This window comes from Crinia signifera, chromosome 2 (genome assembly GCF_055691185.1).
Source record: "Crinia signifera chromosome 2, ASM5569118v1, whole genome shotgun sequence".
Taxonomy (NCBI): Eukaryota; Metazoa; Chordata; class Amphibia; order Anura; family Myobatrachidae; genus Crinia; species Crinia signifera.
In genome coordinates, this window is record NC_139218.1 from 258,596,148 (window position 1) to 258,614,245 (window position 18,098).

The 18,098-nt window shown below is 45.0% G+C and overlaps 1 protein-coding gene across 3 annotated transcripts in view; it reads left to right on the plus strand.

Annotated features, from left to right (window-relative positions):
* NMS (neuromedin S) overlaps nucleotides 1-18,098 on the plus strand; it is a 74,133-nt gene that overhangs the window by 24,747 nt on the left and 31,288 nt on the right. For all 3 annotated transcript variants that reach the window (XM_083174365.1, XM_083174363.1, XM_083174364.1), the window contains exons 3-4: nucleotides 2,824-2,874; nucleotides 16,228-16,287. In XM_083174365.1, coding sequence (XP_083030491.1) covers nucleotides 2,824-2,874; nucleotides 16,228-16,287 — 111 coding nt within the window. The remainder of the gene's footprint in view (nucleotides 1-2,823; nucleotides 2,875-16,227; nucleotides 16,288-18,098) is intronic.

Here is an 18,098-nt window from a genome sequence, read left to right on the forward strand (position 1 = left end):
TTTTAACCAATCAATATTATCTACATAAGTGTAATTGAAATATGTTTGTGTGTGTATGTGTGTATGGATGTTCCACGATAACTCTTGAATGCTTTAACTAATAGTCTTCAATCTTTGCACACTACCTTATCATCTTAGGGGACAATCTAAGTTCGAAGATGGGTTTAATCGGATGACCCCTTAAGGGTGTTGTCATAAGTGTCCATGCTATTTCTGTTGTTTTCACGCATTGTGAAATGTTGTTAAAAAGCTTATGGTAAAAAGGGGGCGTGGTCAATAGGCCCGTGGTCAACGAGGCTGTGGTCAATGGGAGGGGGCGTGGTCACGACCCTGTAAAAAAAAAACCACAACATGTCCAGGTAGTGCGGGCTGTGTGCCGGCACAGAGGCTGCTGCTGCCTCTCTCTCCCGCTCCACACACGGCACTGAGCAGCATGTGCTGAGCGGGGAGAGAAGCTGTGCTGCTGCAGTAGCCCCTGCTCTCTACTCCCACTGCCCAGTCTCTGCAGTGGGGGAGGGGAGCGTGGGACCTTGCTGGAGCGTTCCCCACTGGAGGCACCACTGGTGCACCCTTTTTTTACATTGACATGTTCTGAAATTTCCTAGGAGAGCCTGTTCCTGCAGCGCAGCTCAACCTGAGAAATATCTGGCCATACCACTGAAGGGGTTAAAGGCATATAAGAGTCTATTAAATGAGAAACATTTTCACTTTACAAAACTTTTGAGAATTGCATAAGCATAAACTTTCTACCGTCCATCGGATGGGCCTTAATACTAGTATATAATAAAGTAAAGCGCAACGGAAAACTGTTAATAAATAAATAAATAATAATATATAATATGCATCCTAATTCAGAGAAATTAATAACAGCTTTTCCTTTGCTTTTTAAGTTAGAGTCAGTTAGAGTCAGGTGTTAATGTAATTTGTGTCTTTTTGTATCAAGTTGCATTTCTTTCTTATTGTACTTCATCTTTATTCATTAATAAACATGCTTATTACATACTTGCCTTCCCTCCCGGAAGCTGTGGGAGGCTCTTCATGTTTGGGGTAATCTCCCGCAATTCTGGAAGAGTAGGCAGCTCTCTCACATCCTGCCCACTTAGTGAACCAGGCAGGATTGTATTTTACTCACTGGCAATCATAGGAGTTGCAAGAAGGGGATGGGGCTACATGACTGGATCTCATCATTTAGCTCCATCACCTCACCACTGACCCGCAAGTCACAGGTATTTCCCTATGTTGGGTGCGGGGCCTAATGACGAGACAATTTGGTCCCGCACCCTGAAGAGCTCTGCAGTGTCCCCTCTCCGAGTTTCTACCAGAGAGAAGGCTTGCAGAGTAGGTAAGTATGGCTTATGATTGTGTAGGTGTAGGTGCTGAGTAGATGTGCAGTTGTGGCCAGCAGGAGTGTAGTTGCAGCAAAATGCAACTAAAATAGAAGACAATACGGCTCTTCTATTGGTCTGGCGTAAATGTGATTTTTATAATGGGGACTGCATGTAATTGTAGGCACACAGGGCCAGATGTACTAAGCTTGAAAAGAGATAAAAATGGAGAGTGATAAACCAAAGCCCAACCAGCACTTAACTGTCATTATATATGCTGTGTTTGAAAATGACAGTTGGGTGCTGGCTGGTCTATGGTTTATCACTCTCCACTTTATCACTTTTTAAGGCTTAGTACATCTTGCTAACAGTGAGATACACCCATTTATGCAGAACTCCTAATACTGCTGCAGAACTGTTAAAGTGAGTGTACACTGTAGCATTTTCCTTTACACAAAGAATGTTTCACATTCAGGGGTAGGGGAAACCTACACATACCATAGGTTTTTGAAGTGTGTGTAAATTAAATAATACAGTATTTCCTATTTATTTCTGCTACAATACACTTGAGTACTTATTTACTGCTCTATCCATTCATCAGCTAGCTCTGTGTGTTTCCATTGTGTGTTGAGATATTTAGAAATTTCAGAACTCTTAACTACAACCAACGTTAGAATCCAGTTGAATCAGATCCAGTTAGGACATGGGAGGGATCTGCAATTAATGGGAGGGTGTCACAGTTTAAGATTTGCATACTGTATGTGATCAATTCTGATTAAATTGCCAGGATTCAAAAATGTTTTACAGACATATTCATTATTACATGCATTTTGAAATACCTGTATCAAATAATATTTATTACTAGTTATCATACATTAAGCAACTTAGGCTCCTAGCTAGAGACCAATTGGCACTCAAGGGCACTGGTTACCCATAACCATTTTTTAGGGTGTGAAGAGGCCTATAGCCTATGTTCCAAAATGCTTCTGTATGCAATTAGTAACGACAATTTTCAGCTTCAAAATACAAGGCTTTTTCACAAGTTCTATATCCAATTAGGTTCTTTGTGACTAAAAGAATGTTCCCCTATTCTCACAAATTTACATAAGATCTGGATTTACATGAAAAATAGCACATATTATCAGGCAGGTGCATAATCTAATCGTCAGCATCAGGACTAATTGGATAGCCCCCCAGTGAATCCATGAGAAGCAGTAAATAACTGCTTCTAATTGGATATCTCCCATCTCCAAAAAGTGGAGAGTGATAAACAACCAACCAATCAGCTCATAATTGTCATTTTTCAAACCCAGCCTGTAACATTGTAGTTAGGAGCTGATTGTCTGCTTGTTTATCACTCTCCACTTTATCACATTTTGAAGCTTGGTGCATCTTGCCCAATTACATTATATTGCTTTGTCCTGACTTTCTATTGATGTGCCTCTTATGAATCCTACTGGACATTGTGTAACTAGCATTTTATTTCTTCTCTACCTAGAGATTAGCATTCTGTTTCAGTCAATGGACAGCACTGTCAGATCAACCGCAGGTAACATCCATAATGACAAAGTAATGTGATGTAATGTATTTTTAATATATAAATGTTTGCTTCAGTTTCATGTAAATAAATAACATGTTGTAGTGCATTTACATAGATCAAGACCTATCAACTTGTGCCTGTATCAAAATTGTACATCTGTTTGTAGGGGGTATGTTATATTACCTGCAAAGGCCACATTGGGCCTGATTCAGATCCATTCGGTACTGCGTGCATTCGCACGCAGTACCGATGTTGTGCGTCTGCGCATGCGCAGGCGGGTATCTGCGCATGTGCAGTCGTATGGTGCGTGCACCCACGGCGACCTTTCGGGTCGCCGGGTGCACGCACCCATGCCGGCATGGGGGGGCGGAGTTGGCCGGGGGGCGCCGGGCTGCCCCATTACCATATGGGAATGCCCAGCGTTCCATGGGCGTTCCCATGAGAACGCTGGGCGTTCTCATGGTAATGAGACAGTGACGCGGGTGTGGGGGGCGGGTAGCTGACATCACCGGATGTCAGCTGCCCGGCCATATCCACGCCAGCGTGCACGCAAATGTAAGTGACTGAAAAGTCACTTATATATGCGTGCACGCTAAACATCATTCGATGGTCGGTGACGGTACAGGGTTCCGACAGTCTGGATCCCGACAGTCATTAGCCCGATGTCGGGATCCCGACTGGCCGGACTCAGACAGCGTGGAGAGCGCAACAAAGCCCCTTGCACGAGGGAGAATAGCTGGGGGCCGTCGGGAACCCGTGCGTCGGTATGTTAACAGTCGGGATCACGACGTAGGGTAAATGACTGTCGGGATCCCGACTGTCGGGACCCATCCAGCACACATATCTCTCCTCTGCTCTCTCTTCCTGTCCACTCTCTCACTCCCCTGCTCGCTCCAATCTTTCTCTCTCCTGCTCTCTCTTCTCCTGCCCCATCTCTATCTCCCCTGCTCTCTCTCCCATCTTTCCCTCCCCTGTCCCCACTTTCTCCCTCTCTCCCCCTGCTCTCTCTCCCTCTGCCACCTCTTTCCTCTTTTTCTCTCACTTGCTCTTTCTTTCCCCTGCCCCCTCTTTCTCTCCCCCTGCCACACCACTCTCACTCCACTTCAGTCTCACCTCTTTATCTGTCTCTCTGCTTCTAGTCTCTTTCTCCTCGATCTCCTATACACGCTTTCTCTCATTACTCCCTCTCCCTTTTTCTGACACATTCTCTCCCCCTTTCTCTCCATGAAGCTCACACTCTCTTGCTCCCCTCTTTCTCTTTCTCTCTGACATTCTCTCTCACTCCTGCTCGCACCACTCTCTCGCTCCTCCCTCTTTCTCTGACACCCTATCTCTCTTTTATTTCTGATTTTTCCATGAAGCCCACTCTCTCTCCCTGACCACCCCTCTCTCATTAATCTCTCTTTTTCTCTCTCTTTCCCCGACACTCTCTTGTGGTGGGCTGTAAGAAACAATGGTGGTACATCCCACCACCCATCATCACAATGCTCATTGTGCCACACAAAAGGGCAGCTCTTCTAGTACGAGCAGCTATTTGTGATCCCCGCTGATGCCTGAACTTCTGGGTCTGTGACCCGGGAGTCTCTCTGCACATGTGCAGAGTCACCTGCTGTCGCTGAGCAAGCTGGGAGGGATCCCTTACACAGCAGCGCTGTGGACAGAAGCCTCAAGGCTTCTATGGGGTAATGCCAGCTACATCTGGTTTTACTTTCCACAGTGGAGCGCTGCCAGCGGGGCTTTTAGTACATGAAAATTGCTGGGTTTTTACCACATATATACATCCCAGCCTTTGTCACTCACCTCCCCCAAAGGGGCATTGTAGTGACAATGGTGAGAGGGGGGAACCTTTCAAAATTTTGCTATGGAGCCCACAAAGTTCTAGTTACACCCCTGCTTCTAGGGGTAGATTTGCTAAAACTTCTAAAAGCCAATTGTGTGACATTTGTTACTGTACCTGCTTCATGAATATGAATTTAAGTGATTTTCATGCGCAGGGGGAGATTTATGGAACCTTCTATAGAGGACAAGTGGAGGTGTGGTCCACAGCAACCAATGTCATTCTAGCTTTCTTTAGTAGTAGAGTCTGCAACCCTCATGTATAGCCAACAATGCCTGTTAAGTCACAACCATACTACAATGCCCTATCCAAAACAGCTAGGGAGATTGTAGTGATTTTAACAATAGTTATGATTAAGCTAATAATTTTAACAATTTTAATGGTTTTGGTAATATTTTTAGTAATTTTGAGCACCGGCACACTATACATCCTGATTAATTATAAGAACGAATTAAGTCCCAATTGTTCATTGAGACCTCTAGGCACAAGGGTCCCCAGCTTGAAGATCCATCTGGTCTTAAGCTGGAGAAGCTTCTTCCCCCTATCTCCGCCTCTCGCCAATGGCAGTACATGATCAATGATCATGTATTTGACAGAGGACAAGGGATGTCGAGCATGTGCGTAATGAAGGGCAAGGGGCAGATCACTTGTACCTTTATTGATGGCAGTGCGTATGGCGGAGCTCCTTGAATTGCTTTTCAGTCTTGCCAATATAGGGCTTTTCAGTCTTGCCAATATAGGCCAATGAACAAGGATAGAAAATAATGTACACTACATATTTGGTTGTGCATGTTACATAACGGTTAATTGGGAAATGTTTACCCGAATAAGGGTGGTATATAAAGGAACCAGTTTGCATAAAACTACACAATGTGCAGTTTGGCTAGCGAAAACATACCTTTCTGGTTTTACCCAGAAATGTTCTCGCTGACTTTTTACCCTTGTTGGTAATGTCAGTTTTAACTAGGTGATCCCTAACATTTTTTCCCCTTCTGTAAGCCAGCATAAGGGACATGGCACCCAGATGAATTTCCAGGACTGATTTGACCGCTGGCCAGAGTTTTTTTACCTTTTGTACTCTTTTATAGGATTCATTTGTGTATAAATTCACCCAAATTAATTTTTCTGATTTCTTCTCTGAGCTCCTTTCCGAGTTTTTAAGTAGAGCCTTCTGACATGGCTTGAGAAGGTTTGCACGTTTGTACCCCCTTTCAACAAATGTATCTGTCATAATTGATAACTCTTTTAACGGTCACTTACAATGCGTAACACACGGAAGTATTTGCTGTAAGGTAAGGTAAGGATGATTTACTGTGGGTTGGGTGTGCACTACTTGCCAGAACAAAATTTTTCCGGTCTGTTGGCTTTCTATATAAGTTGGTTTTAATGCCCGACGGGCCTTTAGAGTTCTGGACATCCAAAAAAATTATTGCATTTGAGTCAATTGTATATGTAACTTTAACAGGACTATCTGTCTCATTATGCGTACTCATTAACTGTTGAAAATCGGATTCTGTGCCCTGCCAAAACAACAATATGTTGTCTATATAGCGAAAGTATCTTAAGATGTTTTGTGCTATGTTAGAATTACTGAAAAATAGATCCTTCTCGACCTCGTACATGAAGGCATTGGCTAGTGATGGGGTCACATTGGACCCCATCGCCATGCCCCATGTCTGCTGGTAGTGGGCCCCATCACAGGAGAAATCATTTTTACTTAACACAAGTTCTAATAATTCCATGAAAAAATCCAAATCAGGACCACAGTATTTCATGTTGTTAAGGTAAGTAATCTGTGAACAGCCTGTAACCCCGCCTGGTGCGGGATACAGGTGTACAGATTACACACGTCTACTGTGACCAGGAGGCAGTTAGGGGGCAATTGGCCCAATTGTGTGAGGGCTTTCAACAAACCGGATGGGCTCCAAAGTAATTTAAATCACAGAAAATTATTCTGTGATTTGAATTCCTTGGGAGCACATCCGGTTTGACAGAACCTTAATTGGCTTGTTACTTGTACGGATGTCTTACTACGCTTTGGCCACAAAGTTTCTGATCTAATAGCCACTTTTAGTCTTGGATTTATTTGGCTAATACTTGAAGTCAAGCAATTGATTCCTAGCGATAAATTTCAAATTTGTCTGAGTTACATACGGGACCATAGGTCACAGGATTACAGTCCATAAGTGGATTTTTTTCATCTTATTCGAGATGATATATGCACCAACCTGCCTTGTAATACACTACTTCCATTGCCCCTGAAGAAGTCACTCTCCTGATGAAACGCATTGGACCTGCCACATCCTTTGGAAGTTCAATCAATTGAAATCCATTCTATAATTTATTGGACATTTTTTTGCTGTATGTATATCACTTTGCCCAGAGGGCATTTTTTATTAAAAAGTACAGTTTTTACCAATCTTGTGTAATAACTGTTAGCGCACTCTGAACCCTTTTTCCTTTTATTTATATATATATATATATATATATATATATATATATAGATAGATATATCTATATATATTACGTATGTGTACATATTTATATATATATATATATAAATATGTACACATACGTAATGACATATATACACACACAAACACAAAGCACATCATTTTGACATGTCTTTGATTAACAATAAACAACAGGATTCATGAGTGTTCTTTCTAAAGGTAAAGTGAATGTCAACTTAATTGACCAATTTCAACAGCAGGCTAGATATCTAACAAAATCCTTTCACTTATCAGTGTAGCTTTCCAAGAAATAGTTAGCACATCCCTGGAGCATTCTTCTGAGAACTATTGATTTATCCAGCATGCTCAGTGTGCCACGGTATAACAGTTTGCCTGCACCTAGCGTGAGCATGGCAGTTTGTTAACTTTGGTTGAGACGTACAGTATCTACACATCAAATTATATTTTGGTCAAATACATCTTAAAATATATAAAATTAATATCAAGTTTTCTTATCAAGCATCAAGAGTACTTCTTTCTTAAGAAAATAGGTACTTGTGTAGTTTCATAGCGGCCGGCTACGATACGTTTTCAGCATAGGCTAAGCTACATTGTCAGCACAGCCCAACGGCTGCCTAGTGTAGTCAGCGTAGTGTCCCCGTCACAGCTCTGCATAGTCAGCATAGTGTCCCCGTCAGGCAGCGTAGTCACCGTACTGTCCCCGGGAGCTGCAGCTCTGTCCCCGGCGTCCCTGGCAAGCCTAGTGAGCGCCTCTCACACATCGCTGGTAACCGGCAGATCCCCTGCGCTGGCGGACGCCGGTGGAGAGGGGATCATGCGGGCGCCGGCGGAGAGGCGCTCCATCTGTCTGGGACACACAAGCATCTCAGACGCTTGTGCATCTCAGTAATTCTTGCGGCAGGGTATGGCATCCCTGCCTGTGTCCGCTTCAGGGCGACGGACAGGGTTAGAGGTTCGGTAGCGTGTGTGTCTCCTGCACAAAGGGGTGCGGTGCGCAAGTGCGTCTCATTCACAATAAAGGACACATTTGCCAGTGCTACATGTTATATACTGGCAAATGCCTCAATTTCAGACCCCCACTATCCATGCCAGCCCGAAGCGTGGCGAGCAGACGCGGTACGCGTCCTCCCAACCTGTTCATAACCCCACTATCCACATTGGCGTGGAGTTGATGTTATAAAGTGTGGCGAGCGGACGCAGATTACTTGTATTCCGCCTATGCTCGCCACGCTTCGGGCTCGCCACACTTTATAAAATGAACTCCACGCCAACGTGGCTAGTAAGGGTATGAACAGGTCAGGAGGATGTGTACTGCGATAGTGGGGTGGTGTTTCAGGAACACATTCACACCTGTCATGTCAGACAGGTTAAAATGGTCAATGGTTCCCACACAATGTAATAAGCGCTAACTGCGTAAAGCTGACTGACTACGCTAACTACGTAAGCTCCGGCTGGCCGCGAACTGGCGGGAACACGACGCTGATACTGACAGGGACGTCTGACTGACTACACTAACTACGTAAACTCCAGCTAGCCACAAACGGGCGGGAACACTACGCTGATACTGACAGGGACGCTGACTACGCTGACTCTGACAGGGATCGCTACGCTAACTATGTAACTGCCGCCGTGAAACTACACAAGTACCGAAAAATAATAAAAATAACATTGTAATGATTACACTACTTAAAAGTATACATCTATTTCAGTCTAAAAATAGAAATATATGTTTAAAATGTCTAAAGATGGCAGCTTTATTAAAATATTTGCTTTATTAAAAGAAGAAAATGCCTTCATATGTATAGTAGTGTCACTTACTGTTATTTACTATTACAGATAGGGATTTGATACTGTATGGGCACTATTACATTTGCATATATATAGATGATGCTGAGGTTTTGATAGAGACATTAATATAATTTATTCAGTGGACAAATAATATTTAGCTATATATATGTATGATCAGAGGTGCTGTTTAATTAAGTTACTAATCATTTAGTGTTCTTATCATAGGCAAACACATAATGGTTTCCTGGAAACCCCCTCCTCTTGTCAAGTGTCTCAAATGATGACAATAGTAATGGTACATAATATAATTACTAGAGCTCTTCTTCTACCAAGTTTGCTGTGTTTGTGGATCTGAGTCCTCAATCAGTGCACTGGACCAGAGAATAGCTAGCAGGAAGAAGAGACAGGAACCTTACCAGGAGGAGGGAGAATATGTGCTTTATAGTGTTAGGTATTATTACTGTATTCCAGGTCCGGACTGGCCATCTGGCACTTCTGGCAAATGCCAGGGGGGACTATGGCCAGGTGGGCCGAGTTCTTGGAAGCTCTGCCTCTCGATCGGTGCACAGAGGGAGGCGCTGGACTCACGGCGGGTCCAGCAGCTTTCTCTGTGCGTTGCTGAGGTCCAGGAGAAAAGGGGGCATCACACTCCGCTATTCCCCTCTCTCCTTCAAGCCGGGAGAGGCAGTGCATGCATTTGCAGTGCATGTGTGCTCGCACATGCGTGTGGCCGGCGTGTGCACACGCAAGACAAAAGTTGTGCGTGTGCACAAATGCCAGGGCCGATTCGGCCTGCTGTATTCCATACATAATCCAGTGTATAAAAAAGACCAATGTTTACGTTAATGTCCAGGTCCAGGTACTTGGTTCTTCTACCGCTCCACCATACTCCCACACTTGCTCCAATGTTCTGCAGAGTGGGTGATGATTGTGGACTGCATTTGGAAACCCCTCTCTAGAAATCCTGTGTGTGCCACTGCTTACTAATATGGGGATTGGATTTTTAACATATTCATGAATAGCTTCACTGAGACTTGTTTACATCATTACAGTAGAAAGGGATATACATCACATTGCTTAAAAAACATCAGTTTTCTATGTTTCGACCACCCATAATAACAGATATGTAAAAAAACCACTGACTTCCAGGTAGTGTAATTTTAATATTTAATAATATGTTTTGTAACCGATTTGCAAATTCTAGCTGTCTGTCTGCCTGTATGTATGTACAGTATGTATGCATTTAAATGATGTATGTATGTATGTATGTATGTATGTATGTATGTATGCCAAAAATGGTTAAATTAAGATATTTATTTAAACTATTTATCAGTAATGTTAATATATACAAAAAATAACATGTTGTTCAATAAATGAAAATTCCTAGAATCTATGTACAAACACTTCTAACCTGACTGAACCTCTAGTGTGTGTCGGTGAAGTAGAGCTAACCAATATAAACAGAAATTACACGCATAAACAAATATTAAGACATTAACAGGGATGTGTGTGGGTGAAATAGAGAGGAAGGGTAGGGAGACAGAAATGTTCATATTATACTGGATACAGTTCAAATAGTCAGGTTGTAGTACCTGAGGGTACTGTACATACATTCCAATCGCCTCTGTGTAGTAGTGCTGTAACAGGTGATGCTGGATGTTGCTTCTCATCCTGGTCCGGTTCTTCAGTAGCCAGTGCCGGCAGGGATCCTGTCTGTTGTTCCTTGGCTGCAGACCAGCGAAGCAGAATTGCAGCTGTTGCTGGTCACTGATCTTCGGTGATAAGTGGTTGCCGCTTTATGTTAGGTATGGGGTGTGACCCCGCAGCCGGGACTGCTGTTCAGGACAGCCACGGCAAACCCTATTCTGACTCTGTTGTACCCCCCAGGCTGGGTGACCGACTCCTGCAGGTGTTCTAGGCTTCGCCTGTAGCCGTCACGTTTGGAAGAGCGAGTTAAGCCCGCCCTAACTCCGGTACAGCCAGGTGTTAGGTATGGAAAAAGAGCCGGGGACCCCCCCAGGGTACGGTCAAAAGGAAAAAACTGACTAAGGGACCTAACTGAAATTTAACCAAACGGCGGCTTGCCGGGCCCTGGCTAATGCCGCTATGCGCCAGCGACCTAGTCGCTACGACCTGCGACACCCGTCGCACAAACCACAAAACCATACAACAAAAGTAACACACAATAAGGAGGAACCAAGGAAGGAAATTCCCAGTAATAACGGGAAGCGGAAAGGGAGTGCCTGCTGGGCACTAAACAAACCCCAAAATGACGAGACTAGCCTGACCGGCTATAAAGGAATAATAAGGCAGAAATAAAGCAAACGAGGGGAAGGAATGGAACAAAATAAACCCCGACTGGGGCAACTCACGGAACCAGAGAACTGACGGGACAGATTTCCACTGGGATGAATCACAGGGAGCACAGACAGGAACGTGCTGGAGCAGGTAAATAGTGTCAAACAGAAGCTATCACCAGCAGGGCTGGGCTGGCTCCCTTAAATGAGACTAGGGAGCCAATCAGCAGTGACGCCCAGCCCTGCCAGTATTAACTGTCCCCACGGACACCTGCGGTCCGTATTATTAGGCCTTATTGAGGCCGTCCTGACTCCCTGTCCGGCGGCGTCCTCTGTTGCTACACAACGGCGGCGCCATGAGCAGGAAGCTCCCTGGCCGCCCGCCGGCGTCCCAGGTTGCTGGGAGACGCAGGGCTGGGGGACGGAGGCTGCGTCCGTCCGCCGCGTCTTCCGGCGTCCCAGGTTGCTCGGCAACCTGACGTCACACCCGGAAGGACGGGCAGCCGGACGGAGGCGCCGCTCCGTCCCGGCCGTCGCACGCCCGCAGCGTGCAACACTTTATGCCCATAAAAGGCTTTTATAATGCTGCTTGGACAAGATCGGGACCCTTCTAAACAATTTCTCTCATTTTGGACATCTTTGGGACTCCGTTTCATTGGGACATCTGAACCAACTCAAGCACACCGTCCACTGATGAGGACTAATTGCTTCCCATCAAGGAACATCTTGCATTATACTCCAGCGATAATGTGTTGAAATTTATATTTGCTTAGAATGAGCCTCATACTTCAGGAGTCAGATATCATTGATATCATTGATTGTCCAACTGTTTCAAATCCGGTCGGATGAATAAGCAGATTTACTATTGCATGCATTTAATTTTTGACTATCTTCAACTATATGGGTAATTTTATCTTGTCATTTTTAATAATATGTATTTATTAATAAATTACACTACTAAGTAATTTTAAAGTTATTAATCCAGCATATTGTTTGTGTTTTGTTTTTGATTAATACATCCAGAATGAGTTGGAGACTGTGGAGAAGAAGACACTTTCTTTCATGTAGGGTAGACTTGCCGGTACTTATATATTAGTTGGGCACCCACTATAGTTACTAAACTCATACCCCCACTATCCATGTCGGCATGGAGTTGATATTTTATAGTGTGGCGAGCCCAGCGAGTCACCGAGCCCGAATCGTGGCTAGGGGACGCGGAAAACTAAGCAAATAGCTTAGTGGGCGCCCAACTAACATATAAGTACCGACTTACCTCACTATTCGGCAAGCACCATACTGTTTGTTTCTCAAGCCCTCGGTACAAGATTTATCCCTGATCCCGTGATAGCCTTATTAAACACCCCACTTACTAGTGTTTCAAAATCCAAGATCATCCTATTTGTAATGGTGCCAAAACCCTCATAGTTAACCACTGAATAGACCATCGACCACTCTCTGGGCTGCTCTGGGGGCTAAAGTTAAATATATTGCCTGCATTGCATATATTGATAGCCTATAAAATAACACGACTGATAACTATCACACAATATGGTCTCCATGGTTTCAATCTCAGGCTCTTTCTACTTCTGGACTCCTTTTATTTTCATACCCCCCGTCTTCCTTTCCCACTTACCTCTTTCAATGTTTTTCCTTTTCTCTTCACTTTTTATTATGTAATATGATTGTTCTTATTGTTATGTTTATTTGCTTCCTTACCTTTAAATAATACAGAAACCCTGGGTTGAATAGACTACAGCATTTGATCTATTTTCTTTGTTGTTTTGTATACTTTTTTGATTTTTTTTAAGTATTTGCATTCTTGCTGTCTATTTGCCTTTGTTATTATGTACTATTTATCTATGTCTCATGAGATATGTACGGCCTATACTTCCTTACATTTTGTAATCTCTTTGGTCTTCCTGAATAAAAAACAGCTTGCAAGTCAAAAACAACAATTGAAAGTGAATAATTTTATGTTCAATTAATCTGAGGTAAACCCATACCCACATACATCTATTCAGAGATGCATTTACAATCCTGTTTGACCAAAAAGATTAAATTAGTGCTGTAGCAGAGGCAGGGCCGGTGCAAGCCCCCCGCCCGCCCCAGGCAAAAAACCCCAGCGCCGCCCGCCCACCCGGGGGGGTGTGGTTTTTGGTGGTTGACACTTACTACAGCACGGGGGGGGGGGCGATATGCGGCGGGCACCGCCCGGAGCGATTTACCTGCTTTACTGATAGGCAGCTTCCGGGTGCTGCGAGTCCCAATCGTCCTCTCCATCCAGCAGGGAGCCGGCGGCTCGCGCGGGGGGGCAGCGTTGATCCAGCGCCGGGCGGGATGTGATGCTTTCTGGATATCCCCCCCCAGCAGGGAGCGGGCGGCGCGCGGGGGGGGGGGGCAGCGTTGATCCAGCGCCGGGCGGGATGGGATGCTTTCTGGTACCTCTCTATGGTACCTCGGCGGCTCAGTACCGCCCTCCTGTGGCCGGCGCCCTAGGCAAATGCCTAGTCCTGCCTAGTGGTGGCGCCGGCCCTGAGCAGAGGTGCTCAGTGCCCTGTGTCAGCCCCACCCCTGACCACATTCCTGACTAATGGAGACACAAAGGTCATAGGGCCACATTGGGGGCAGACTCACCAGCACAGGTAAGTGCAGCTTTGCCTCAGGACACTCCAGGGGGCCTCAGACACTGACCTAAAGGACCAGTCATGCTGTAACTGAGATCTTGGCTGCAGGGTGCATAGAATGGGAGCCCTGTGCTCTCCTTCACACACCCCTTGTTATGGCCCTGGGTTAAAGTTGTCCATTCTTAGGCAGTATGTATAGTTAAGCATTGTACAGTATTGTGTGCATACTAATTCTCACCAGGGCCAAAACAGGTTCTACAGTAAATATGCATTGTAGAAATCACATTTTTAACTCTTTGGTGACTGATTACATGCATATATTTCCATGAGTTATAGCATATTTTATGGATTGATATTTTGAATTGGGGTCCCAAATATGTTTCATATTATGAATTGGGGGTACTGCTCTGATGCATATTATGAATTGGGGGCACTACTATGGACATTATTATTTTAGGTACTGCTTTGAAGCATATTTTAAGAGCACTAGAATGCTGAAATCACACAACTTCCATTCAAACGTCTAGGCACGTCTGCTTTTTCCCTGACACTGCCAGAAAATGGACAGTTACCACCCCAAACACTGGATGGTACTTGTGTAGTTTCACGGCGGCAGTTACATAGTCAGCGTAGTGTCCCTGTCAGAATCGGCGTAGTGTTCCCGCAGCCCCTGTCAGAATCAACGTAGTGTTCCCGCGGCCAGCGTAGTTATCGTAGGCAGCGTCCCTGTCAGTATCAGCGTTGTGTTCCCGCAGCCAGTGTAGTCAGTACGTTCGCGGCTAGCCGGAGCTTATGTAGTTAGCGTAGTCAGTTAGTGTTACGCAGTTAGTGTGTAGCTAGCGTTGTCAGTACGTTCGTGGCTAGCCAGAGCTTACATAGTTAGCGCAGTAAACACGTGTCATCATTATTGTTTAAGATGGATTACATAACAGGTGTGAATGTGTTCCTGAAACACCCCCACTTTCCATGCCAGCCCGAAGTGTGGCAAGCGGACGCGGTGCACGTCCTCCCGACCTGTTCATACCCTCCACTATCCACGTCGGCGTGGAGTTGATTATATAAAGTGTGGCGAGCACAGCGAGCCACCGAGCCCGAAGCGTGGCGAGCGGACATGAATTACTTGATGTGTATTCTGCGTCCCTTCGCAGGGCTCGTTTTACGCGTCCGCTCGCCATGCTTCAGGCTCGATGGCTCGCTGCGCTCGCCACACCTTATAAAGTCAATTCCACACCGACGTGGATAGTGGGGGTATGAACAGGTCAGGGGGATGCGTAACGCGTCCTTCCGGCTGGCATGGATAGTGGTGTTTAAAAAGGAGGCATTTGCCAGTATGTAACATGGAGCACTGGCAAATGCGTCCTTTATTGTGCATGATACGCACTTGCCCCCGTACCCCTCTTTGTGCCGAGACGCACGTGCTACTGAACCCCTAACCCTGTCTCCCTGAAGCAGACACATGCAGGGTTGCCGTACCCTGCCGCAAGAATTACTAAGATGCACAAGCGCCTCTCCACCGGCACCGCATGATCATTTCTCCGCAAGTGTCCACCAGCGCAGGGGATCTGGCGGTTACCGGCGCTGTGTGAGTGGCGCTCACTAGGCTTGCCAGGGACACCAGGGACAAAGCTGCAGATCGCGGGGACAGTACAGTGACTACGCTGCCTGATGGGGACACTACGCTGACTACGCAGGGCTGCCGTGGGGACACTACGCTGACTACACTAGGCAGCCATTGGGCTACGCTGAAAATGTAGCTTAGCCTACGCTGAAAACGTAGAGTAGCCTGCCGCCGTAAAGCTACACAAGTACCCAACTTACGTATGGCAAGCGATAAAAAAGTAGCATGATTTTATTACAGGATGGCCTTACGCATGAGTACTATGAGCCATACGCATGTGCAGTCATTCAGTTATCGCTAGGCCTGCACATTCCCTGCCATATGATCAGGTCTAAATAACCCCAAAGTCACAACTCTTTTTTGCATTAATAAAATATCTCATCACAGCAAGAAAAATTTAAATCTAAAATCTTAACATATTTCTATAAGTTTATGTGTTTTTAGAATTTAGTACATTTTCAAGTGATATGCATTTCTAGATAATTTTTCCATGTGTATTCTACAGTATGTTTTGATTAATTTTTACATTTAGATGGCTGTTACGAATAAATACAATTTTTGAAGTTTGATTTGTTTTGATAGATTTGCAATCGAGGAAATATGCATAGTTGTTTTGTACAGCATTGTTAGTTTAGTGGACTAACAATCACACCATTTTATAATCTCTCCAAATTACATTTAGAGCATGCATATATATATAGTATTAACTAAATTTGTCTTTCAGATTTCAAATTTTTTCATGGACCTTTGTAACTCCATTTACAATAGAATGAAGGTCAATGAGGTAAGGAAAAGGCATACTGTATGTTACGGAAATATTACGGATTTAAAATGAAGCATAATAACAACAATAGCACATACAGTACATGTGTAAGAGGGAAGGAAAGGATAATGCAGGTGGCAGAGGCGGAACTAGCGAGTTATGGGCCCAGGTGCAAAAATATGCTTCGGGCCCCCTCATACTCAAAATAGGAACAATGTGCACCGAAGGCTTTGTGGGAAAGTGGCGTGGAGAAATAATAGTGTCACAGTAGTGTCTGTTTATTTACATTACACCACATACAGTAGTAGTGCCACTTGTACACATTGCGCCAGATAGAGCCCCTCATACGCCTTTCAGGTTGCATTTATAACCCGGGTTATTGCCCGGTCGAGGAGCGATGTGAAAGCACTAAACTGAATAATCATGGTCGACCAACCTGGCATATCGGCCTGGATTACAAGAAGGGTCCATCTTGTGTATAATGGGCGAGACGGGTTTAGTGTGAAAGAGTCCGACCCGGGATAGCGATCTGAAAGAGCCCCTTAGACACTCTGTGCCAAGATTATGCACACTGTAATGCCCATTACACATTGTCATACACTGGAATGCCAATTACACGTTCACACACTGCATTACCATATTACATATTATGCCACACACCATAATGCCAATTACACATTGCCGCACAACGTAATGTCCATTACACATTGTCAAACACCGTAATGCCCATTACACATTGTCATACAATGTAATGCCAATTACACAGTCACACATTGCTGTACCCATCACACATTATGCCACACACCGTAATGCCCATTACACATTATGCAGCACACCATAATGCCCATTACACATTATTGTACACCATAATGCACATTAGACATTGTTGCACACCATAATGCCTATTACACATTGGCGCACACCGGAATGCCCATTATACATTGGTGCACACCGTAATGCCCATTACACATTATGCCACACACATAATGCCCATGACATATTACGCCCGCAGTATTGTCCCTTACACATAATCCCCCCCCCCCCCCCGTAGTGCCCCTTAATCATTCCCATATTAATTCCATATAAGAGGGGAGGAGAGAACTCATTGCCACGTCCCTATGTGATGTGCGCTCAGTTCCTACGCAGTTGAGCGGCTCATACCATCACCGACAGACATTTCAACTATGGCACAGGCTAGTGAGCCAATTGGAGCTCATGGTCCGGCAGCCAATCACTAACTGTGGCTGCCTGTCCGTGAGCCATGGCGATTAGTGGCCATGTGTGCCCCTACCAGAGGACCCAGCGCTCTAGGCTGCAGCCTGATCAGCCTTTTGGTTTATCAGGCCATGGCCCCTTCCCTGTAGTATAATTATTATACAGTATATCAGCCCTATCCCTGTAGTTTTATTAACAGCCCCCTCCCTGTAGTTGTGTTAATAGCCCCCTCCCTGTTGTATTATTAATATTAACAGCCACCTGTCCTCTAATTAAGATTTCTGCAGACCCCCCTCCCCTTATATTAACTTATACCTTTGGCTGTTAGACATGTTGCTCCCGACTCCTCTGCAAACCAGGATTAAGGCTCTGGAGGACATGGGATAGTTAAGGCAGGAGGGCCCTAAGGTATTGTTCATCCATTTAGACCTTCCTTACCTGCATCTCTCACTCCCTCCACCTCACCGCCCCCTTCATATTCACTCCCTTCACCTCTCCATTCCCATCACCTCTCTCTCACCAATGAACCTCTCCATCCCCCTGCATCTCTGCGCCCCCATTAACCCTGCACTTCTCTGCCCCCCTATTCACCACCATAACACAACCCACATACAACC